At 39.2% G+C, this 26494-nt stretch overlaps 1 protein-coding gene across 2 annotated transcripts in view; it reads left to right on the forward strand.

Moving 5' to 3' along the window:
• Positions 1–26494, forward strand: part of oxsr1b (oxidative stress responsive kinase 1b) — a 177609-nt gene that overhangs the window by 113352 nt on the left and 37763 nt on the right. For both annotated transcript variants that reach the window (XM_043687910.1, XM_043687911.1), the window contains exons 9-11: positions 8893–8941; positions 16980–17045; positions 24083–24205. In XM_043687910.1, coding sequence (XP_043543845.1) covers positions 8893–8941; positions 16980–17045; positions 24083–24205 — 238 coding nt within the window. The remainder of the gene's footprint in view (positions 1–8892; positions 8942–16979; positions 17046–24082; positions 24206–26494) is intronic.

The raw sequence follows: 26494 nt of genomic DNA on the forward strand, positions 1-26494 counted from the left end.
CATGTCAACCAAATTCCTTAAGTAACAAATGAAGACATAGATAATTGCAAGCCAAACCTACTCGAGCAAAGACGAGAGAGCGAGCAATGGCTATTACTCCTATTCACATCCATACTTTCTTACACCCACAAACTGAATCACTGAAAGCCAATGCAATAATGCAATCCAGTATCTTTTGTAAAGTTTTCTTTCCAAAGTGTTCACATGATGTACATTGTGTCCCCAGGCAATGATATAGTGTAATCATAGCACAAGGAGGCAATCAGCAATATGGCAAAAAATAGAGGACACTATGTTAAGAACTTGGCAAGACAGTCTAGATACAACTCACTGACAACATCAAGAAAGGAGATCTGAAACTGACGGAAATGTGAACAGAAATGCTATTGTTTGTTTTGAGAAAGTAAGAGAATTTGGGATTTAAAATAAGCAGATATATCCCAATAGTCAGTCAGTTCAGAGGTGGCATTAGGCAATAAACCATGCCAAACACACAGCAGTTCTTTTCACTGCATCTCCGTACATGTGACAATAATAACTCCAACCAAAAGTAAATTTGAATGTATTGTGTGGACCAGACTGGTGAAATAATACCTAGACTGTGAATAAAAAGGATCAGGTCAAACAAATGAGAGTTACGATCATTTCAGATTTGGGAATGATTTCAAACTAAAATCTTTTAAAGAAATGGCAATTCCTCATTTTGTTCGCAGGGGTCTAGTTGCCTTCTCTCCGCCCTCTGCCCTCCCCCTTTGCCCTCTCCCTGTGTCTCTGTCTTCCCTCCTCTTCTTTTCGCCCCACCTCCCAAACACCCGTTTATAAAGTTAAAAATCACACAATACCAGGTTATAGTCCAACAGGTTTATTTGGAAGTACTAGCATTCGGAGTGCTGCCCCTTCATCAGGTAGCTGGAGAGCAGGGTCATAAGACACAATTTAGAGCCAAAGATCTCAGTCTTGTGCAACTGAAACGATATGTTCAGTGAACCTAGATTGCTGTTTAGTCTTTCATCTTTTAGAATGGGTTGTAGGTTCATTAATATGCAAATCCCAGAACTTCCTTCAAGTCACATTCTTGAGATAATTTAAGGTTTTATTTTTTAAAAAACTGACACCTCAGCTCAGATAATGTATTAAAGGCGTGAGGTTAGACTCTGTCTGTCTATATCCCAATCTTGAGTCACGACTAGTTCTATTACCAAAGTAGGCATTTATAAAATGTTGCATGGATTGATTGCCTGCAGATTGTGTGCTTTTTGAGCAAAAGAGAATGTATCTGCAAATACAATTCTACAAATGCAAATTCACCGCATAGATTTGTGTGTGCGCATGGATGTGAGTTTGCGCGCGTGCTTGGAAGAGTGTGCATGAGTGTGATGGAGTGTAAGCCACTGAGAGGGTGTATCTGTGCTTGTCTGAGAGAGGATGGTGTGAGTGTATCATCATAGAATCCCTACAGTGTGGAAACAGGCCCTTCAACCCAACAAGTCCATGCCAACCCTCCAAAGAGTAAACCACCCAGACCCATTCCCCTACCCTACATTTACCCCTGACAAATGCACCTAACCTACTCATCCCTGAACACTATGGGCAATTTTAGCATGGCCAATTCACCTGATCTAAGCAAAAGTGAAGACTGCAGACGCTGGAGATCAGAGTCAAGAGTGTGGTGCTAGAAATGCACAGCAGGTCAGGCAGCATCGGAGGAACAGGGCAGTTGACTTTTCGAGCAAAAGTCCTTCATCAGGATCCTGATGAAGGGCATTTACCCAAAACGTCGACTGCGCTGCTCTTCAGATGCTGCCTGACCTGTGCTTTTCCAGCACTACATTCCTGACTCAATTCACCTAACCTGCACACCGTTTCAATTGTATGACACTGATTTTTTTTTGCTATAACTTCTTTGTCTTATGATTCTGCTTCACAGCTGCCTGATGAAGGAGCAGCGCTCCAATTGCTAGTACTTCGAAATAAACCTTTGACTATAACTTGGTGTTATGTGATTTTTAACTTTATTGCTGTAAGGAAACAGTATGGTTGTGAGACTAATTGGTTAGCTCTTCAGATTGCTAGCTAGGTACAATGAACAGAACAGCTTTCTATGCAGTAAGATTCCATAAAGCTTACAATGTTCCTGGCCTTTGTTGTGCTTTGACAGCTGCAGAAAAGATAGTAAATAATTATAGTGCATCATATTGTCGCATTGCATTTCTTGTGAAACCATAAAAACATTTGTGCTGCTTTTACAGAAGTTTAAAAGCTTTTTTTATGGATTGAGCTATAAACAATAATTCATGGTTAGAAATAAAGTTGTCTTTGTATAGATTTGTATTGTTGAAAATTCTGGAACAATGCATTAAAGCTCACGCAGCATCCTACCTTTGTCAAAGGTGACCTTACTGAATACAGTGTAATTATGAATCTGACGCAGTAGATTCATGCAGAGATTCCACCTGTGTGTTTGTTCATTTATTTGTGATGATGTTTTAAACTCTTTTGTAAACCAATGTCTGGTGTAATCAGTAGCTCTGTATTAATATGGAAGTACTGCTCAGTATGTTGAAAGTTATAGAAAAACTGAGTACAAATACAATCTTAAGAGTATGGAAAAAGCATTAAGCCCTATAAATAACTTATGAAAATGAAATATTTTGTTTGCCCGAGATCTGAAACAAACGAAGTACGGGAAATACTGAGTATATCAGTAAGCATCTTAAAAAAAAAAAGGTCATTGCTCTGAACAGTTAACTGTTTCTCTATCTACATATGTTGCTAGGCTTCCTGAGTTTTTACAGTATATTCTATTTAGCTTTGGCAGTTTTACTGCTTCTCTACCTCCAGTCCCACTTTCCTGCCTTTTCCATATGTTTCAATCACTTTATTGGTGTGGATGAAAGGGTGTACAATTTTCAACCCCATTGTAGTTATTTTCTAATCAACTTTTCCAGATTTTATGATCCCCCTCTAGAGCAGTTGGGACTTAAATCCAGGTTTCCTGTTCCAAAGAGAGCCACTACACACCACAAAAGGCCAAAAAATATTTTTTTGATCATCCTGTCAGAAGTCTTATGTCATACCTCTAGAGTAGCTGAGACCTGAACTGTGCCTCCTAGTTGAAAGGCAGGGACACACCACTATCACAAGACCATTTTATAGTAAATGAATTCCAGTGAATGGATTTTTCACATCTGTGGAGCAGATGGAACTTGAATCCGTCCCCTTTGCTCAGAGAGTGAGGGCCATTACATGTCTGTTTAACCAATTTGCCTGGATCAACTTTATAAATTGTCTGTTTTGAAGTATCCCTGAGCATATGTTTTGAGAATGAATGCAGTAACCCGTACCTTCAGCGAAAAGAATGTAAACTATGCAGTCATCATCAGCAAGCCTGAGGACCACCTCCAAAGTTGTAATATTTCACCTTGTCTCCAGAATATTAACCTGATGCATGTTTGCATTAAACCATCTTGCTTTCTTTGAAGTCTCAATCATCTGAACTGAATCTTCACTGTATCTAAGAAGAAAATATATTTAAAGCATTTTGAAGATGAGGTGTTTCTATTGCTTTTGCCAAAATGAGAATGTCCCTTGTGCCGGGTGATATTTTTGCAGATTTATTTAATGTGTGAACATCTGCAGTCCTCTGTTGCAGAGAGGTCTTCTGCTGACTTCAGCTGTTTATTTAGCCAGACATGCATTTTTGCTGATTACTGCGCCCTCCAATTGACTTTCATGACTACACAAAAAGTCCACATTTTAAAATTCCCTCTGGAGTTGCATACAGATGGTTTCCAAAGCTGATAACAAAGACCTTGTCAAATTTTGAAAGAGTCATAGTCATAGAGTCATAGAGATGTACAGCATGGAAACAGACCCTTCGGTCCAACCTGTCCATGCCGACCAGATATCCCAACCCAATCTAGTCCCACCTGCCAGCACCCGGCCCATATCCCTCCAACCCCTCCCATTCATATACCCATCCAACTGTCTTTTAAATGTTGCAATTGTACCAGCCTCCACCACTCCCTCTGGCAGCTCATTCCATAAACGTACCACCCTCTGCGTGAAAAAGTTGCCCCTTAGGTCTCTTTTATATCTTTCCCCTCTCACCCTAAACATATGCCCTCTAGTTCTGGACTCCCCGATCCCAGATAAATGTCTATTTATCCTATCCATGCCCCTCATAATTTTGTAAACCTCTATAAGGTCACCCCTCAGCCTCCGACGCTCCAGGGAAAACAGCCCCAGCCTGTTCAGCCTCTCCCTGTAGCTCAGAAAGCTGACAAGATTTTCATTTGGACTAAGATTGTTAATCTCATATAGTTCTTTTCATTATATTCCCCATTTTTGGGTCAAGAGTGTGGTTCTGGAAAAGATCCAGCAGGTCAGGCAACATCTGAGGAGGAAGAGAATCGACATTTTGGGCATAAGCCATTCATTAGGAATCCTTGATTCTCCTGTTCCTCGGTTGCTGCCTGACCTGCTGTGGTCTTCTGTGCCTGAACTCAACTGACCTTCAAAGATAATGTAAACAGAAAATGCTTAAAAAAACAAAGCTGCCGCTGAGGAGAGAAATTTGATGTTTTAGGTCAGTTGACTTATCTGACCTTCATAAATATACATGATTTACCATTTGTGGATAAATGCGATATTATTGTCTGCTTTGCATCAAATTTGCCAACCATTCTTATTAGTTTTAAACTTTGTATAGAAGGTAATTGCCCTGTCCTCGAATGCTGCTGAAGCAAAGCTTATCAAACACCATCTAGTCAGCTAAATATTCTATCATCCATATATGTTGAAGGACTGTGGAATATGTTGAACATTTAGGTAAGTTATTTGGATGGAACTGAGAAATAAGAAAGGGATGATCACCTCATTGGGATTGTATTATAGACCCCCTAATAGTCAGAGGGAAATTGAGAAACAAACTTGTAAGGAGATCTCAGCTATCTGTAAGAATATTAGGGTAGTTATGTTTGGGGATTTTAACTTTCCAAACATAGACTGGGACTGCCATTGTATTAAAGGTTTAGATGGAGAGGGATTTCTTAAGTGTGTACAAGACAATTTTCTGATTCAGTATGTGGATGCACCCACTAGAGAAGGTGCAAAACCTGACCTACTCTTGGAAAATAAGGCAGGGTAGGTGACTGAGGTGTCAGTGGGGGAGCACTTTGGGGCCAGCGACCATAATTCTATTCGTCTTAAAATAGTGATGCAAAAGGATGGACCAGATCTAAAAGTTGAAGTCCTAAATTGGAGAAAGGCCAATTTTGACGGTATCAGGCAAGAACGTTCGAAAGCTGATTGGAGGCAGATGTTCGCAGGTAAAAGGACGGCTGGAAAATGGGAAGCGTTCAGAAATGAGATGACAAGAATCCAGAGAAAATATATTCCGTCAGGGTGAAAGGAAAGGCTGGTAGGTATAGGGAATGCTGGATGATGAAAGAAATTGAGGGTTTGGTTAAGAAAAAGAAGGAAGCATATGTCAGTTATAGGAGAAAGTGAGGTCTGCAGATGCTGGAGATCAGAGCTGGAAATGTGTTGCTGGAAAAGCAGGTCAGGCAGCATCCAGGGAACAGGAGAGTCGACGTTTCGGGCATAAGCCCTTCTTCAGGAAGTCTATGTCAGTTATAGACAGGATAGATCAAGTGAATCCTTAGAAATGTGTAAAGGCAATAGGATTATACTTGAGGGAAATCAGGAGGGAAAAAGGGGACACGAGATAGCTTTGGCAAATAGAATTAAGAGAATCCAAAGGGTTTTTACAAATATATTAAAGACAAAAGGGCAATTAGGGAGAGAATAGGGCCCCACAAAGATCAGCAAGGCAGTCTTTGTGTGTAGCCACAGAAAATGGGAGAGATACTAAGTGAATATTTTGCATCAGTATTTACTGTCGAAAAGGATATAATCTATAAATGTCCAGATTACAGAGGAGGAAGTTCTGGATGTCTTGAAACGGTTAAAAGTGGATAAATCCCCAGGACCTGATCAGGTGTACCCAAGAACTCTGTGGGAAGCCGGAGAAGTGGTTGCTGGACCTCTTGCTGGGTTATTTGTTTCATCGATAGTCACAGGTGAGGTGCCTGAAGACTGGAGGTTGGCAAACATGGTGCCGCTGTTTAAGAAGGGCGGTAAAGACAAGCCAGGGAACTATAGACCGGTGAGCCTGACCTCAGTGGTGGGCAAGTTGTTGGAGGGAATCCTGAGGGACAGGATGTACATGTATTTGGAAAGGCAAGGACTGATTTGGGTTAGTCAACATGGTTTTGTGCGTGGGAAATCATGTCTGTCAAACTTGATTGAGTTTTTTGAAGAAATAACAAAAAAGATTGAGGGCAGAGTAGTAGATGTGATCTATATGGACTTCAGAAAGGCGTTCGACAAGTTTCCCCATGGGAGACTGATTAGCAAGGTTAGATCTCATGGAATAAAGGGAGAACTAGCCATTTGGATACAGAACTGGCTTAAAGGTAGAAGACAGGGTGGTGGTGGTGGAGGGTTGTTTTTCAGACTGGAGGCTTGTGACTAGTGGAGTGCCACAAGGATCGGTGCTGGGTCCTCTACTTTTTGTCATTTACATAAATGATTTGGATGCAAGCATAAGTGGCACAGTTAGTAAGTTTGCAAATGACTCCCAAATTAGAGGTGTAGTGGACAGCAAAGAGGGTTACCTCAGATTACAACAGGATCTGGACCAGATGGGCCGATGGGCTGAGGAGTGGCAGATGGAGTTTAATTCAGATAAATGTGAGGTGCTGCATTTTGGGAAAACAAATCTTAGCAGGACTTATACACTTAATGGTAAGGTCCGAGGGAGTGTTGCTGAACAAAGAGACCTTGGGGTGCAGGTTCATAGCTCTTTGAAAGTGGAGTCGCAGGTAGATAGGATAATGAAGAAGGCGTTTGATATGCTTTCCTTTATTGGTCAGAGTAGTGAGTACAGGAGTTGGGAGGTCATGTTGCGGCTGTACAGGACATTGGTTAGGCCACTGTTGGAATATTGCGTGCAATTCTGGTCTCTTTCTTATCGGAAAGATGTGAAATTTGAAAGGGTTCAGAAAAGAGTTACAAGGATGTTGCCAGGGTTAGAGGATTTGAGCTATAGGGAGAGGCTGAACAGGCTGGGGCTGTTTTCCCTGGAGCGTCGGAGGCTGAGGGGTGACCTTATAGAGGTTTACAAAATTGAGAGGCATGGATAGGATAAATAGACAAAGTCTTTCCCTGGGGTCAGGGAGTACAGAACTAGAGGGCATAGGTTTAGGGTGAAACGGGAAAGATATGAGAGAGACCTAAGGGGCAACTTTTTCACGCAGAGGGTGATAAGTGTTTGGAATGAGCTGCCAGAGAAAGTGGTGGAGGCTGGTACAATTGCATAATTTAAGAGGCATTTGGATGGGTATATGAATAGGAAGGGTTTGGAGGGATATGGGCTGGGTGCTGGCAGATGGGACTAGATTGGATTGGGATATCTGGTCGGCATGGACGGGTTGGAATGAGGGGTCTGTTTCCATGCTGTACATCTCTATGACTCTATTTCCCGTATCTAGGCTGCCATCTTCTCAACGCACCATCTTTGAGATCCAAAACTGGATCAGCTGTGTCAGTTCTGCCTTCGGCAAATGATGGCAGCATCTGACAACCAAAACCCCTGCAATTCAATGGAAACCCGAGAGTACAGCAGAGTTTCTGTAATCATGCACCTATATTTCAGTTGCCTTTGTATCAGTGATATGTAAGAGTGCCAAAAACACTTCTGTCGGCAATGCGTTTTGGTACAGCCTCTGGATTTAATGGATAGACAATTAAACAAGCACCAGTATCCTACTTATAACTAGTCTGCGACAGACAAAACTCCTGGAACTATGGACAGGATGTTGTGTCCAGTAGCTTAAAGTCATTTGGAGGTTTCAGAAGTTCTGTGAACTGTCAAATGAACAGCAATCAAGCGAAGGATAAAGGCTGTGGTTGGAAAGCCATCTGAAGCTCTCCTTAAAGTGCGACAGTGTTGACCTTAATAATGGGGAGAAGCTTGCTACTAATTGGTTAAAGAAATAATAATAGTTTGCCTAACATGCATTTTAGAGTCCCAGCTTTATTGATGAGGTGGAACAAAGAAGAAAAGCAAGAAAAAGAAGCTAATCCTGCATTTGGGCTATCTTTCACATTTGGCCAAAGATTTCAGTCAGAAATTGGTGTGCTCAGTCACATGATAGCAGGAAGTCACAATATTGACTAATATCACCTCAAATAAGGAGCAACCTCTGAGTCAAACTACCTCTTACCTTCATAAGGTGGCTGAAGATTTCTTTGACTACATGAATAGTTAATGCTTATGCAAGATCCTTCAGACTAGCAAACAGGATTCAAGGTTAAAATCTTGAACCTAGGTGTTGAAGGCCACCTGTTGCTGTCACCATTCTGACACACCAATGATAGTTCAGTTTGAAATGACTTACCAACTAGGAAAAGGTCAACCAGAGAGGAGCAAATCAAGACTGTATTCACAGAATAATTCGCAGTGTGGTTGATGGCTTGTTAAAGTTCATATGACGAAAATGTCCACTTCATTTATAAATGATCACCTGGGGGTCACTTGTGGATGCAGTGGTAGTGTCCCTACCTCTTGAGCCAAGAACCCCAGGTTTCAACCCCACCTGCTTCCATGTGCAATACCATCCCTGAACAGGTTAATTTGAAAATATCTATAAATGATAAATTGTATGGCAGATCACCAATCCTTACTTTATGATATCTGCTACATTCATATGTGTTCAAGGTTTACCATGCTTGAGACATGTATTTTGCTAATCAACCAGTTTCAGCAAATCAAGGAACACTAATTTTACTATTTTTCTTGCCTAATTATTTTTTTTTAAATTTCAGGCCGACAGCAGCAGAATTTTTAAAGCACAAGTTTTTCCAAAAAGCGAAGGTAAACTAGAAAATCTGTAGTTACATCTGTTTAGTAAACATCGCAGTTGGACTGGCAATTGTGATTCTTTGATTATTTTTTACCTTGTAGTTTAATGAATGAATGTAATGAATTATTATCAGAGTTGGTGGTAACACTGGACAAATCAAGTCCCAGAGTGAAACTTGGACCAAAAGTTTTATTTTTGCAGTTTGGTTCGCATGGTAGTCAGTCACTGAAAATTTGCATACAAGGATTCCAGAGTAATGTTAACAAAGGAAGATGAGTTTATTTCAGAAAAGTTTAGAAAAACAATAATAATTTGAAAAGAACTTAATGTAAACAGTAAACATACTTTACTCGATACAAGTATCAGTCTTCCTCCTCTTTGTTTAATTTCTTAGTCACCGTTAAGGTCATAAACATTTCCATTAGCAACTTTCTCTCATGCCTCTTTACATCTCTCCCCAAGCTACACAGCCAAAGGATTTTATCTCCGAACTTCGTTTTTGAAACATCCTGGGTGTTTTCCAGTTAATTTGCCTGTTTTTGGGCTGTTAAGCAGCATGTCTGACATGGATTTCTTTTTTGGATTTAGCCCCCTCTTTCTGGGTCATGAAAACTCAATTTAGTGAACACTTCAGTCAATGTCTCATCAGGTCACTTGTCAAGTAATTTAGCTTAGGTCACATGATTTTTTTTGGGACTGCTGTTGTGATTCAAATTTTAAATAAAAATTGTTTCGGACCTGTTTTTTTTCTAAGAAAGTACCATAACCTCCTCAGGACTTAAAAAATATATTTACCTCTACTTTTGAGCCCAAACTTCTCAGTAGTAACATTTTGTAAGTCTACATCACAGTAGAAATGGTATCAAACTTTTCTAAATATATTAATGGGAAGAAGGCATTGCTGCAAAATCAATCTTTATTACCCATTGCTAATTGCCTTTTGAGAAAGTGGCTTCAGCCACTTTGTTTCACTCTTATGGTTCTGATAGAAAGTTCTTGAGTTTTAATGCAAAAACATTGTTCTCAAGTCCAGATGTTATCTGACTTGGAGGAGAACTTGCGATGACTATCTTGTGCGCTGCTGCCATTGATTTGGAAAGTGTACTTGCAAAGGTCTGTTGAGTTAGAGTATGGGAAAAACACGGCAAGTGATGTGAGCAACAGCCTCTACAAGTATTTTAAAACAAAGAGTAGCTAAAATAGTCCTTTAAGGGTTGAGAGTGAAGAAATAATAGGAAAATAGAAAATAACAAATGGTTTTGAACAAGAATTTTATCCTCCTTCACAAGTTAAAAACACAAAATATCAACAGGCAGAAGAGAGGGAAGATATAAAGCAGCTTCCGAAATGTTTGGATAGACTTAGTGAATGGCCAAGAGTGTGGCAGATGAAATATGTGAAAGAGACTTTGGTAGGAGAAACAAATGTGCAAAGTATTTCTTAACATGTAAAAGGTAGAAAAGGTCCTAGGTGTCTTTGTCATTAAGTTGCTGGAGGCTAACATGCAGGAGATGCAAACTCTTAGGCTAATAGGCTGATTCAATCAGTAATTTAATAATTTTTGAATTGAGCTGTGCCTATATAGAAAAGGATAGCATTCAAGGTTTGCGTTTAGATTTGTAGCTCGGGTGTCTGATGATGTGGTTGTGGCTGTGCTGGCCGAGCTGGGAAGTTGAATTGCAGACGTCTTGTCCCCTGTCTAGGTGACCTCTTCAGTGCTTTGGAGCCTCCTGTGAAGCGCTTCTGTACTGTCTTCTGGAATTTATTTGATTCCATTTCTGCCAATAAAAGCCATGACCAGCTGTCTCTAGTAGACATCCATAGATGACAAGGACCACATATTCGCCTGGGACAGCATGACGATGATCAAAGGACAACCAGAGAATTCAGCCATGGACTCCACTGACCTAGGTCCAATATTCCGGCCACTACAAAAAACGACCAAAACCTGCAACTGGAAGCAGCTGGAACGGAACCAAATAAATTCCAGAAGACGCAGTGCATTGTTGCTTCACAATAGGCTCCAAGGCACTGAAGATGTCACCTAGGCAGAGGACGAAATGTCTGCAAATCAAATTCCCAGTTCAGCGAACATACCCATAACCACAACAGGATGTTGTTATGTTGGAAAAAGAAGAATGTTGTTTTTCACAGCAGAAAAAGCAAAATACATTTAAGGCACATGCTTATGATGTCAAAAGTAGGTGAACGTCATAGCCCCAAAGAACTGCTCTACAATTAGAGAACGATGATTTGTGATTAATTTAATTCATGGTCACCATGCTCTGGCCAACGAGTGAATTTGGGAAGGTAGATCCTTTGTGGTAATCTCAGCAAGTGCAGGAATTGAACCTGAACTATTGGTGGCATGTTGTGTCGCAAGCTAGGTGTCGACCCAATTTACCATATCACGTAATGAAATAAAGGTGTGTTTCCATTCTTACTGAGTTGTGACCTCTTGCAGCATGGCTTACTGAGTGATGCATTCCAGCTGAATTGCTCAGTCTGATGCAATCATTCATTTGTGTAATACACATACCATACATATATAAATACCAGGAGCTGTAATCAATATTTGAATTTTTCTCTCTCTCTACATTTGCCAGTATGTTATGGAGCTAACATAGTGTTATGCTACGATAATTGCAAATTTCACCGATCATTCCTTACTATCACGTCAGTTGCCCCCCCCCCCCCCCCCCCCCAAACAAGCAACCTTCACCAACTAGTTGCACTTGACCTACTGGAAATTAGGATCACTTCTTCTAAAACTGCACTTTCAGTATTCTGTCTGTGATATGAAATCTCATTTAACTGCTACTGTAGTCACTAGCTTTCTACAAGTATAAGAGAATTATTAGGTGCCACAGTACCCCATTATGAGTTTTTTTTTCAAAAAAAATTTTGGTCTCGAAAGGAATGAAAATGAACATTCACCTGATGGTAAGCAAGGGGACAGTGGTCATCTAACATTGAATAGCTGTCCCATGGTTATTGGCCAAAAGGATTCAGACAAATGATTAACAGTGTAAGCTACTTACCCATATACATAGTAAATAAGTCCTCAAAGAACTGTCTACCCCAAGTGGAAGATGAGCCAGAAGAAAAGAAGACATGTGAAAGAGTTCCCTGATACCACCACCAGAGCAGTATTCTGCCATCCTAAATTTAGTGAGACCAGCACATTCTGCAACAACAGCCTGTTTGCCATTTGGTATCCATAAACTATCCCAGTTGTCATGGTTGTATATTTTCTTTTTCGAATTAACTACTTTTTTCATATGTATATAGTCGTTTCTTAACAACGTTCAACGAGATATTAGAATTTTTACAAGTTATCAAATGTGTATATTAACTAACTCTGACCATCAGTCCCAACCCCTGCAAAATGAACAGACTTAACAACATCGTGAGAGTACCTTAATATTGCAGCAGCAAAAATATATTCATTGCCACTTCCTCTGAAGAAATTATCAGCTGTCGATAAATCTCTCGGCCTTGCTCGCAATGCTGTTATTCAGGTAGTATTTTTACTTAAAAGTATTCTCATATACCAGTTGATCAAACTGATAATGATAGCTGGTTACAAGGTGATAAAGCCAATATAGCTAACATGTTTGAAATTCCTTTTGATGTAAACAAATGTCTCCGTGCTTCACAAGTGCATAATCTGACAAATAGATACAAGTGCAACAAAAGAAAATTGTGTGGGGCGATCAAAACCTTGGTTAAACAGGTTGGTTATAAGGTTTTAGAAGACAGAAAGACGGAGCAATTTTTGGAGAGGATTCTGGAGCTTAGAGAGCTGAAGGCATGACCCCCTAATTGCGGGGTGAAGGGTGGGAGCATTGAGGCCCACAGTCAGAGAGCCACAGTGGAATGGGATGCAGTCTGGGTTTAGAGATTATATAGTAAGGAGAGGAAAGCCAATCGGACATTTTGAATTTTAAATCTGAAATGTTGATGGACCAAAAATCAAGATTGTCTGTCTGTAAAAGGCTGAGTCACTTTGAGTTAATGGTATTTACATAGTCAAGCTCCTATACAGTGACAATTTTCCCAGAAATTGTTTTAATTATTCACAGGATGTGGGTGTTGCCAACTGGGCCAGCATTTATTTGTCCATTCCTAGTTGTCCTTGAAGATATAAGCCTCCTTGAATCTCTGCAGTTCCATTTGTTGGCAGGTCGACCCACAAGTTACTGGGGAGGGACTTTTAGGATTTTGATCTAGTGTGTCTCTAATGAGAGAGCAGCCCTATGGTCTGGTAACACCAAGGCAACTATTTTTGTGTGTGGCTACTCCTGGTCAATGGTAACTTCCAAAATGTTGATAATGGGAGAATTCCATTGAAGTCAACAATTGATGGTTATGTTGTTTCATTCAAGATGGTCATTGCTTAATACCTCCAAATCAGTAACATTTCCACCATAAAAGTACCAGCTAGAGTTCTTCACAAGTTTATTTAATTCTCTGCTGTGCAACAAAGTTGACACCAAGCTGTACCGTTAGCTGAGGACTGGAAAATGAGTCTTTTGAAGGTGTATTGAACTATAAGTTTCTTCATGTGAATGCATTATCAATATGGGCAATTGATTTTATTCTGAACTTTGCCTCATCTTTGTAAGTAGTATTTTGTAGGGGTTTGAATGTGGTGTGTACTATAAATGTGGCCTTTCCTTAAAGCCTGTTCACCCAGAATGCTGTGTTTCTAATTTACTTAGGTACGTTACTAAACTTAACATTGGAGAAATTTCTATAGTTTCTGCATAACTGATTTTGTCATTGGCTTCCCCCATGATCACCTTGACCTTGGAAGGTGACAGATTAAGTGCTTCAGTAGACTATGGTTCTAACTGCTTCTTTGGTTTATTTCTTTTGTTGTTTAAATGTGATGCAGTGTAAATTTAACAATGGATTTTGTTTATTCTCTATATAAGTAAAAGATAACTTCGTAGATAACTAGTACAGAAGAGGCCCTTTTGCCCATTAAACTGCACTGACAAAAAAAACTGAATCTGTACTGGTCCCACTTTCTCGCACTTTGCCCTCAGAACCTTGTGTTATATGATATTGAGTGCTCGTCCAAGTACTTTTTAAAGGTGAGATTTTCTATCTCAACTATCCTTCCCAGCAGTGCATTCCAGATGCCCAGTACCCTCTAGGTGAAAGTAGTTTTCTTTCTGTCCTTCACCTTAAAATTGTGTACTCCTGTAAAGACCCTTCAACCAAGGGGCACAGCTGCTACTTATCCATCCTCCATGTCCCTCGTTACTTTACACACCTCAGTTAGTTCCCTTCTCAGCTCAAAAGAAAACAAACCGAGCTTATACATAGCTTCCCATAACTAAAATGCTCCATCCCAGGCAAAACCCTAGTGAATCTCCTATACGCTGTCCAGTGCAAATGCATCTTTCCAATTAGTGCAGTGATCAGAACTGCACCCACCACTCTAACTGTGGCCCAACCAAAGTTTTATTCAACTCTGCTATAACTTCCCCTCTCTCATAATCTATATTATGACACATCCCACCTTATGAAACTCTTTTGCAAGCTTTTAGGGGCAAGTACCACAAGATTCTTCTGTTCCTCCGAGGTTCCTAGTATTCTGCCATTCATTTAATGCTGCCTTATCCTGTTACATTCTTCCCAAGTACACCTCTCATTTTTCACAGTTAAATTCCATCTACCACCGATCTACCTATCTGATCAATCCAGTTATATCTTACTATAAGCTAAGACCACCTTCCTCACTCAACCATCTGGCCAATCTTTGTCATCTGCAAACTTAATTGTCATCCCCTCCCACATTTCCTATGTCTGTTATATATCACAAACAATAAGGTATTCAACATTGACCGCTGTGGTATCCCAGTGGACACCACATTCCATTCAGACAAACTGCCTTCAACTATCATTATCCTTCCACTTAACCAATTTTGGATCCGCTTTGCCAAATTACTCTGGATCCTTCGCAAGTGGAACCTTATCAAAAGCTTTAATGAAATCTTTACAAACTACATCAACCACATTACCCTCATAAGCGCCTGGTCACCCCTTCGAAAAATTCAGTTGTTTTTTTCGGCATGAGCTCCCTCTAGCAAAGCAATACTAACTATTCCGATTAAACCTTACATCTCCAAATTGTGATGAAATCCCTCCCTCAGAAATCCCTCCCTCAGAAATCCCTCCCTCAGAAATCCCTCCCTCAGAAATCCCTCCAGTAGTTCCCCTATCCCTGATATAGACCATTGGGTGTCTCAATTCCTTGATTTGCCTCTACCATCTTCAAACTCTGGAAGCACATGGCTATCCTCCCTTGTGGCCAGAGAGGAATTAAAAATTTGGGTTTGAGCCCCCTAATTTTCTGCCTCATCTCCCACAGTAGCCTGGGATACAACACATCTGACTGGGGATTTGAGCACTTTTTCACTGCTCGAACCTCCAATACTACCTCATTCCTGAAGTCAAACTGCTCAAGAACTTCAAACCATCTTCCTGAATTCTGTACCTGTGTCAACATCCTCCAGAATGAAGACCGATGTGAAGTGCTTGTTTAACATCCTCCTAGTGTCCACTGGGATTCCAAACTCATGTTGTCCCCTTGGTCCCTAATAGGCCCTACTCTTTCCCTGGCTTTACTCTTCGCATTGATATACTTACTGAGTGCAACCGGATTCTCTGTAATCTTAGCTACCAGTGTTTTTTTCATACCTGTTTTGCTCTTCTAATTAAGTTCACCCCTGCTCTTGGGCATCTGTTGATTTCCTCAATTTGTACCTGTTAAAAGCCTCTAGTGTACTTATCAATGTTCAGCATCGCTCTCACTCATTTCCCCCTTTCCCCACTTCCCTTTCACAGATCCTTGCACTCTGTTCTGCTGTAGGTTTACCCAGGAGTGGCTGTTCCCACTCTACTTTGGCCCTTCCTCCAAGCCAAACCCTTTCTTTACAGACCCAACATACTTTTATGTAAACTCAGTGTCTATTGTGCTAAACCACGTATGAATCCTTGTCTTCAAAATGAAAATATGAATACAATGGGACAATGTCATAAATTAATGCAAGGCAATCATTAGCCCATTTTTTTTAAAGGATTATGCAATTTTGGGAACCATGTGTTTGAAAAGTCAACATATAATGCAGAATTTCCTGTATGATGATAACTGGTATGAGAAAGTAAAATTGAATATAATCTTAAACCCAGAGATTACCAGAAATATTTAATTATAATTCCAACTCTGTTCCTGCTTCATTCTGAACATTTTGTCTGAAGTAGCCTATCAAATTGCTGCAGTTCAAAAGAATAGCAATATATGCACATGGCAGCCAGAGATTGATTGTATCCCCTTAGTTTAGCAAAGATGTCAATCAATTGAAATTGGCTTTAAAAATTGACTTGTATTCTGAATGCATGTGCGTCTTGTTCCTTTTTCTCTCCTGCCGGAGGTTTACATTTTTGGCTAATGTATTCCAAAGTTCCTTCTCTGATTTAGGTGGTGTTTTAGTTTGTTCATACTCCTTCCCTATCTTAAAGTTTTTCTGATGATATACAGTAAATTCTTAGTTTTAGGTATGCAGAAATTCTAAATCCTCCCTGGTTAATCTAAATATAACTTGTCATTAACAAAATATTAGTTTCATGATTTACATTCAGATCCTGCTCCCTATAATCAGTTCCTTCGTCAAACCCCCATCCTTGCCCACAATGTTCATTTCATTTTTGAAAGAACTTCAAGTCAACCTGGATTTCGATGTGGATTTTTGCAAACATAGGGAAAGATGTCGTCTTCACAGCAAATTATTAATTATGAAATAGATTCGCTGTTTCCTGGCTAAAACCAGTCAACTGTTCATATGTGTGTGCATATGTGATCTGGAGTGACATCAATAGTGCAAAATTGTTAACTCATGTATTTTCGAGCTGAGTTGAATCGCTGTTCAGTTGCTTGAGAGAGAATGTAAGTCTTTTTTTTTCCCCCCTAGCAGTTAGAGTGCCACATTGAATTTAAAATCTACATACTCACCAGAATATTTACAACTTTTGCAGAACAAGGAATACCTTGAAGAAAAGTTGTTAGCTCGTGCACCTACGATAGCTGAAAGATCAAGAAAGGTAATGTCATTCTGAAGTTACATCAAGCTCAATGCTTATTTTGTTTCCCTTTCAACAGGAGCTGAATGTCTCCAGTATTTTCTGCTTTTATTTCAGATCTCCAGCATTTGCAATATTTTGCTTTTACATTATTTGTTTTGATCATTTTCCTTTTGAATTTCTTTTTCTCATACAAAAAAATTATTTGCTCAGCTGAAAGTTCCAAAAGGAGATGAAAACTAGGAGGAGAAATCCAAAAGATCTGGGATTATTTTCAAGCAGAAGTTTATGCATTTTGCACTGTTTGGCTGAATGCTGCTTCTGCATCCAGTGGTGTTAGAATGTAACTAATATTCCACTATTCCATTTTATAACAAAAATAAGCTGGTGAAAATGTATGAAATGTAAATACTGGAGGTGTGATGCAGGATGTTCTAAATCTTTTTCCATTGTAGAGCATTTGGAGGTATAATTTCATGAGTCATTTTTCATGTCAAATGATCCCTTTTACTCAACAATCAGCCATGCTTGCTCTTTCCACTTGTTAACTATTTAAAGATCCTTCAAATTACACATCCCCTCAAGTTACACTGGTTGAGTACTACATCACCATGAAGTCTCTGTCAATCAATTTTCTTGACTATCGATAGCTTCCGTCTCAATGTTGGCTCTATCTTTTAGTCTTCCCTCATAGCTCAAAACTCTTTGTTTGATTATCCTATTTGAACACACATTTTTCTAAAGCTATCTTTAGAATAATTAGCTTTGCTATTCTTGGCAAAAAAATCTTAAGAACTCTAATTTTCTCTAGTCCAAAACCATGCAAGATTTGAGTTCTGCTCTTATCTGTGGTATCTTCTAATATTTCTTTCACAGTAAAGGACGGGCTGCAAGGAAAAGTTTATTGTCACATTAGTGACCCCTCCCTCCTCTTTAGAATTTATTATTGAAATAGAGACTGCCTTCCTTGTGTCTTAACAATTAAAACCAAAAGTGTGTTTCTCATCAGATCCATTTGACCTGAAAAGGTAAGTTCAAAGATCAATTAATTTAATGAGTTTCAAATATTAAAGCCTCCAGTTTTAAACATGTTTTCATTTCTCCTCTTATGGCATCCAGTGCCAGTCAAATAACTTTGAATTTGCCAAATCCTTACTAATTTGAATGAAATAATGTGAACCCTCAAACACCTTCTTTCCAATAAGGAGAATGCCAGTTCTTTTGTAAATTGTCTGATCTCCTTAACATTGCAGTAGCTATTGGCTTTGCTTCATCAGCTCTATCTTTCCTATAGTGAGAGTTATAGATCTGAATGCAAAAATTTGTTTGTAGATTGGCATTTACTTCAATATAGCGCCAGCATAAACTTTTAATGGGTCCTTTACAGAGTATAAAACAAGACCCAGAAGATTTAATTTGGCGGGGATCTGGGTTCGATTCCAGTGTTGGGTGACTGTGAAGTTTGCGTATTCTTGCCATGTCTGCATGGGTTTCCTCTGGGTACTCTAGTTACCTCCCATAATCCAAAGATGTACAGGTTAGGTGGATTACCAATGCTAAATTGCTCATAACATCCAGGATTATGCAGGATAGGTGGATTAGCTGTGGGAAATAAAAAGTTACAGGGATAGGCAATGGGGGTAGGTCTAGGTGGGCTGCTCTTCGAAGGTGTGGTGTGGAGTCAATGGGCCGAATGGTCTGATTCCATACTGTAGGGATTCTATGATCCTATGACATCCGGTCTGTGAAATCTGTGCAGTCTCCTTGGATAACTAACAAGTTAGTCCTACAGACTCATGGTAAAGTTCCAGGCTAGATGGACACCAGTCAGTCTGTCATACCTAAGTTGACTTTGCAGTGGAGCTGTCCACCTAATGCCACATTCCTCCTTATTGCCTTGCACACACCCTTTCTCAGATAAATCAACTCCATTCTTTCACCCACATCTCTGCAATTTTTTTCTCCTTGAATTTTTATCCAATTTACATTTTGAGCGTTTTTGAGTCAATTTCTGTCATCCAAATTGCACATTCGGTTTTTAGAAAAAGTTTTTCCTTATGTTGCTGCTGGTTCTTTTGCAAATCACCTTAAATCTGTGATCTCTGGTCCTTAAACAATTGGAAAAAGTTACTCTTTACAGTTATAAAGAGAGAAGGCAATAAATAAGCACATTAAGCTGCAGAGATGATGGATCCACTGGATGTGATCTTTGAAAATTTCCTAAATGCTAGAATGGTTGCAGCAAATTAGAGATTACTAAATGTACTGCTGTCATTCAAGAAAGAGTAAGGAAAAAAAACACTAAGCTGTCATCGAGAAAGTACTGGAGTCTATTATTATGGTAGACTTGAGATGCAGTTCAAAAGCTTAGGATAACGCAAAGCAAGCATGGTTTTATGAAAACAAAGCTAAGATCAGACTCCCTACAGTGTGGAAACAGGCCCTTCGCCCCAACAAGTCCATACCGACCCTCTGAAGAATAACCCACCCAGAGCCATTTCCCTCTGACTAATGCACATAACACCATGGGCAATTTAGCATGGCCAATTCACCTGACCTGCACATCTTTGGACTGTGGGAGGAAACCCGGAGAAAACCCATGCGGACACTGGGAGAATGTGCAAACTCCACACAGACAGTCACCCAAGGTTGGAATCGAAACTGGGGGTCCCTGATGCATTAAGCACATTAAGCTTAATGTGTGTGAGGCAGCAGTGCTAACCATTGAGCCACTGTGCTGCCCAAAGTTGTTGGAAAATTGTAGTTTGGTTGTCCACAACTTAAGTATTGCTGAGAAAAGAAATATTTTGTCAAAACTACTTGGCTTGCATTCATCAGGACAATTTGCAAGAAGTAACAATGTGGAGGGAAAACAGCATTATTCTCTGAAAGGTGAGTGCTAATTGGACGGCAAGAGTCATGTAGAATGTGCCAGTTCGATGATTGCTTGAAAGTTACCTGCTAAGCTTTTCTCTTAAAACATTTTAAATCAGGCATGCTGCTTCTGATTGGCCAAACCATGGTCATGAGAATTAAACCAGAGGATAACGGTCTCCTTTTTTTTGCATTGGAATAGACCTAATGTATGTTCCTGTACATTTTATCTACAAAGACCAAACTCATGTATTTCTCTTCATTCAATATTATGTATAATTGTGATTGGTAACATTTGCTAAATAATTGCAATTGTTCCAAGAATTTTCCTGACCATCAATCTGGGTTTATTGGTGTGGTTCATTTCAATATTCTCAAAACTGCATATTAATTACAACTGAATCAACAAAACAGATGACAGCTATCCTCTGGTGAAGGCATTGTTCTGAGAAATAAAAATCAACATTCCTAGTTTAAAATTTAAACGAAGTTTGGGAGCCTAACTGCATTCTCCGTGATGATGTATCTTGCTGTGAACAGATCAGCACACTCCTCTCATGCACTAAAAATGTTTTCCCTTTTAATTGATATTTCTAAGCTTTGACAAAATGTATAGCATGGTAGGTCAAAAGGGAACCAATAGTGTAGTGGGCCTAGTTTCCAAAGAGTGTTTGGTAAGGTCCCACATTCAATTAATAGATGAAATAAGGGATTGTAAAGTTTGTGCAGTATGATCCCATTTAAAAATGGGTTAATGGATAGGAAGGAGAAAGTGAGGACTGCAGATGCTGGAGATCAGAGCTTAAAAATGTGATGCTGGAAAAGTGCAGCAGGTCACGCAGCATCAAAGGAACAGGAGAATCGCCGTTTCGAGCATAAGCCCTTCTTCAGGAAAGCCCTTCTTCTTTAGGTCATTCCTGAAGAAGGGCTTATGCCCGAAACGTTGATTCTCGTGTTCCTTTGATGCTGCCTGACCTGCGCTTTTCCAGCAACACACTTCCTATCCATTAGCTTAAAAATAAGACTAGGCTTTCATCAGGCATTTTTATGTTGGGAGATGAGACCTGCTTTGATTCGAGGGGCAGAGGATTCAGGAGGGGGGAATGTGTATATTTATAAAGCCAAAAAAATGGCATTGCAGGGCAAGTAATTTAATAATGAGGTCCAGAGTGGGTCACAAAGCATCAGCCTACAACCTAAAGCTAGAGTAATTAGGATCAAAAGAGAATATATTTCCCTGTACTTAAATGCACAATGCATTTGAAAGCTATTCTGAAGTACAGAAAATGAATTAAGATTATGAGAGCATCTTTTTTTTAAAAAAAAGCATATTATTCATGGGTGCTTTAATCTTTGAGAAACTCAAATTTACAAAAGTAGCCATGAAAGAGAATTCATAGTGTATGGGGACAGATTCTTGGAACAATGTATTATGGATCCAACTAAGGATCAGACTATTTTGGATCTGATGATATATAATGAAGTGGGTTTAATAAAAGAGTGAAAGATCCTTTCAGGCCAACAGCGACCATAATATGGTAGAATTTAACATTTGGTTTCAAAGGCAGTAACTTGAGCTGGAAGCAACGGTGCTAAACTTAAATAGGATTACTTACATAGAGATGAGAGCAAAATTGACTACAAAGCTGATTGGGAAATGAATTTAGCAGAAAAAATGGTTGGGGATCAAATGCAAATGTTTAAGAAAATATGATTTTGAGACGCTGGTGTTGGACTGGGGTGTACAAGGTTTAAAAGGTCACAACACCAGGTTATAGTCCAACAGGTTTAATTGGAAGCACTAGCTGCTCCTTCATCAGATGGCTGCAAAGAATAAGATTGTTAGACACAGAATTTACAGCAAAAGTTTACAGTGTGATGTAACTGAAATTAAAAATTGAAAAAAGACCTGGATTGTTTAAGTCTCTCATCTTCTAGAATGACCATGTTGGTTTCAGTTCTTTCGTATGTAAATTGCAAAACTTTTTTTTAAAAAGTTACATTCTCAAGTGAATTTTTACATTTAGATTACATGGATTAATGTAAAATTCTGTAAATCTGTTTTTTAAATTAGAATCAATCTGATTATTGTGGCACAGACAGCCTCACAAAGGGAAACTCACACCTTCAATACATTATCTGGGCTGACATGATACCAATTGTTAAAGTTCATTGACATGATACCAATTGTTAAAGTTCATTTGAGAATGTAACTTTCTTTAAAAAAACGTTTTGCGACTTACTTATGAAAGAACTGAAACTAACATAGTCATTCTAGAAGATGAGAGACTTAACAAATAGTCCAGGTCTTTTTTTTTCAACATATAATTTCAGTTACATCACACTGTAAATGTTTGCTATAAATTCTGTGTCTTACAATCTTATTCTCCTTCAACCACCTGATGAAGGAGCAGCGCTCCGAAAGCTAGTGCTCCAAACAAACCTGTTGGGCTATAACCTGGTGTTGAGATTTTTGACTTTAAGAAAATAGTTCATGACCCACAGCAAAAATATATCCAACCAGAACTCTAGGGAAGGGATAAACTGACCATAATTAATCAAGGAAGTTAAGGATAGTATCAAATTTAAAAGAAAAAAATATGCTATGTGGCAAAGAACAGTGGTAAACCAGCGGATTGGGAAATTTTAATAACCAACAAATGGTGACCAAGAAGTGTACAGGGAAAAATCAAACTTTTGAGGGCAAACCAGTCATGTAAGATGTTTAAACATCAAGTCGGCGCCACTCAATGAAATCATGGCTGATCTGACTATCCTCTACTCCACTTTCTTGCCCGATCCCTATAATACTTGTTTAAAAACCATGCCAGTCAAAGCCTACAGTATATTCAATGACCCAGCCTGTACAGCCTTCTGTGGTAAAGAATTCCACAGAATGACTACTGTGTGAGAAGAAATTCCTCCTCACTTCTGTCTTAAATGGATGACCTTTTACTCTGTGATTATACTTTCTAGTGCGAAATTCTCCCACAAGACTAAGCAACCCCTCTGCATTTACCCTGTCAAGTCCCCTAAGAATCTTGTAATTTCAAAAAGTCTTCCGTTATTCTTTTACACTGCTAAGCCCTTGCCAAACTGATCCTCTCCTCATAAGAAAATCTCTGCAGACCTGGAATTGACTTATTAAAATTTCTCTGGACTATCCCCAATGCCAATATATTCCCTTTTGATAAAGGAAAAAAATTAAACAGTATTCCGCATGTAGTCTGACCAGTATATTTTATGCTTTTGCAAGATCTCCAATTTTATACTCCACTTCTTTCATAAATATCTGCCATCAATCATCTTTTCTGCTGAACTCCTTTCTTAATCCACTGCACTCAATCCTATTAATTATTCTTAAGTTTCGTACAGGTGCTTCTGCCCCAAGTTTCTTCCCTTAAAACTGAATGCTAAATTCTACCATTTTTGGTCACTGTTTTTAGCGGTCTTTTATTTTGACATCATTTACAAAACCTGCATCTTTACACATGACCAAGTCCAAAATAGCTTAATCCTGGTTGGATCTGCAACATGTCATATGCAGGATAGTTTCCTAAGACATTCTATGAATTCTTCCTCATGGTTACCACTGTCAACTTTATTTTCAATTTACATGAAATTTGAAGTCATCTGTGATTTAATGTACTAATTTGTTTTACATATACTCATTATCTCATGATTTATTTTCTACCCTACGATATGGTTAGTGATAGGAGCCTACAGTCTATTTTCATCAATGTTGACTTCCCTTATTTCTTACCTCAACCAATATGGATTCTGTATCTTCCTTTCAAGATCATTTTCTTAGTATTTTGTTCTATCTTGTGCTAACAAATCTATCCCATCAACGTTTGAAAAGTCACATGCCTAAATATTTAGTTCTCAGCTTTGATCTCCATCTTCTGCTTCAGATCCACATGACTGCTGTTCCTCTGGCTACAGTGAGAATACTTGTTTGACAGTTCTCTGCGGTATTGAAGGTTATTTAGCAACATCTGTACAGTAGCATAGTTCTAGACCGGGGGTTCATTCCTTCATATAAATGGTTTGTGTTTTTTGTGTATAATTTTGAGATGAAGTATATATCCCTCCTCGATATTAAAAGTGAAGGAATCAAAGATCAAAGTCTTTAATTAAGAAGGAGATTCCTGAATTGTTGTCCTTTTGTTTATGCTGATCAGGTGAGAAGGGTTCCAGGTTCTAGTGGTCGATTACACAAGACAGAAGATGGCGGCTGGGAATGGAGCGATGATGAATTGGATGAAGAGAGTGAAGAGGGAAAGGCTGCAGTCTCTCAGTTGCGGGTAGGTCTTTAAGCCAAGGAAAATCAGCAATATAAATGATTCCAGTATGCAATTCATCCAAACAAGTGTGGGCTGAGAAAGAAAGAAAATCTCTCAGAACCTCTTGAACTGGTATAAATTACATGAAAGAGAATTATAAGTAATTTCCTGCTTTTTTTTTGTGCAAATGTCTTTTTTTCTATTAGAATTATTTCTGCTTCACCAATCATTACTGCCAAAGGTGAAGACCAGGCAAATCAGAAACAAAAATGTTCCAAATGTTTATTTTGCTACTCATTCATTATCTCTTGCTTGCTGTCTCAATATTTGTTGTAAAGCTAATCAAAACATTGGAGTTTACACAGTTGTCTCATGAGGCCCCCAAGTTTTGCCATCCACCCTCCTCTCAAGTCACCATAACATTTGTTCTTGATGTAAGCTGACCACATCCAACTTCACTACCAACTTTCAAACCTTCTTTCTACATCAGACTATCAGATATCTAATAATGGATGAGCAACTATTTCTTATAATTAAATATTGAGAAAACTAAAGTTAATGTTTGTCTTGTCTATCACAAACTGCATTTCCTCACCCCTAGTTTCACTGTCACTTGGTCATTGTGTCAAGCTGAACAAACTGACTGATTGCAACTTTGCATCTTGTTTTAGCCTGAACTGAGCTCTCGGCGCCACTACTGTCCATTACAAAGACTATCGACTTCCTGTTCTGCAAGATCACCTTTCTCCTTTTTGCTGAAATGCTCATATATTTTCCTACTTCCATCCTTTATTCCAATGCACTCTAGCTGACATTCCAAGTTTTAATGTCCTTGAGGTCATTCAACTTCTGCTGCCCCATTCCTAACTATAGCCATCTCCTACGATTCATTTCAGTCTTTGCTGACCTGGTATAAAATTCTCATCTTTAAGATTGGCCATGCTGTGTAACCTTGTCTGGTCCTACAATTTTCCATATGCTGGTATTCCTCCAACTTTGACACATTCAGTATCTCCTCTCTGCCATGCAATAGACAGTAAAGAAGGTTACTTCAGTGCAGAGGGACCTTGATCAGATAGGCCAATGGGCTGAGGAGTGACAGATGCAGTTTAATTCAGCTAAATGAGAGGTGTTTCATTTTGGTAAGGAAAATCAGAGCAGGCCCTGTACACTTAATGGTAGGGTCTGGGGGAATGTTGCTGAATGAAGGAACCGAGGGATACAGGTGCACAGTTCTTTGAAAGTGGAGTTGCAGCAAAACAGGGTGGTGAAGAAGGCGTTCGATACACTTGTCTTCATTGATCAGTCCATTGAGTATAGTAATTGGGATATCATGCTGCAGCTGTATAGACATTGGTTAGGCCACAATAGGAAAGATGGTGTTAAGAGTTCAGAAAAGATTTACAAGGATGTTGCCAGGATTAGAAGTTTATAAAATCATCAGGGGTATGGATAGGGTGAATAGCTAAGGCCTTTTCTCCACAGTAGTGGAGTCCAAAACTGGAGGGCATAGGTTTAAGGGGAACTGTTTAAAAGGCACCTGAGGGGAAATGTGGTGTGACTGGAACGAACTGCCAGTTATAATATACAAAAAGTGTCTGGATGGATAGATGAATAGCAATGGTTTAGAGGGATATGGGCCATATGCTGGCAAATGGGACCAGATCAGTTTTTAAGATCTCTTGTCAGGCATGGACAAGTTGGACTGAAGGGTCTGATTCTGTGCTATATAACTCTGGGACTCTAACATTATGCTTTGAGGTGTGGGACTAATTTCTCCTATCTGTCCATGTACTTTCCTTTTGACCCAATTTTCCTCTTGTTTATAGCTGTGTGAAAATTGATCTTCTAAAAGTTGATCCATGATTTTTGGATTTGTTTTTTCTAACAAGAGTAGACATTTTAAAATTAGCATAAAAGGCACTGAACCAGTAGGGTGTGATCAGCCAACAGATGATGAGTATTTGGTCTTTATTGTTTATCATGCGGAGTGACTTACATAGTCAGTCAATAAAGGTGGTCTTGCCTATGGGAATCCCAATACATAACTCAACAGATGAGAATGTCCTGTTTTGTGTATAGATGGATGTCAATCCAGTATTGTCTAAAACCTATTTCTGTAGAGAAAATTATTGTTTTAAGAGTCACCATCTGTGCATTCCCTTGCTCCTCGGGACTTTAAAAAAATATATTTTTCTAGTCACAAGATGTGGATGTCACTGTGGGCCTGCATTTGCTCTCTATCTCTAACTGTTCTTGAGAAGGTGGCAGTGGGCTGCTACCTTTAAAATCTGCAATCCATTTGGTATA

Source organism: Chiloscyllium plagiosum, chromosome 4, assembly GCF_004010195.1.
Source record: "Chiloscyllium plagiosum isolate BGI_BamShark_2017 chromosome 4, ASM401019v2, whole genome shotgun sequence".
Classification (NCBI taxonomy): domain Eukaryota; kingdom Metazoa; phylum Chordata; class Chondrichthyes; order Orectolobiformes; family Hemiscylliidae; genus Chiloscyllium; species Chiloscyllium plagiosum.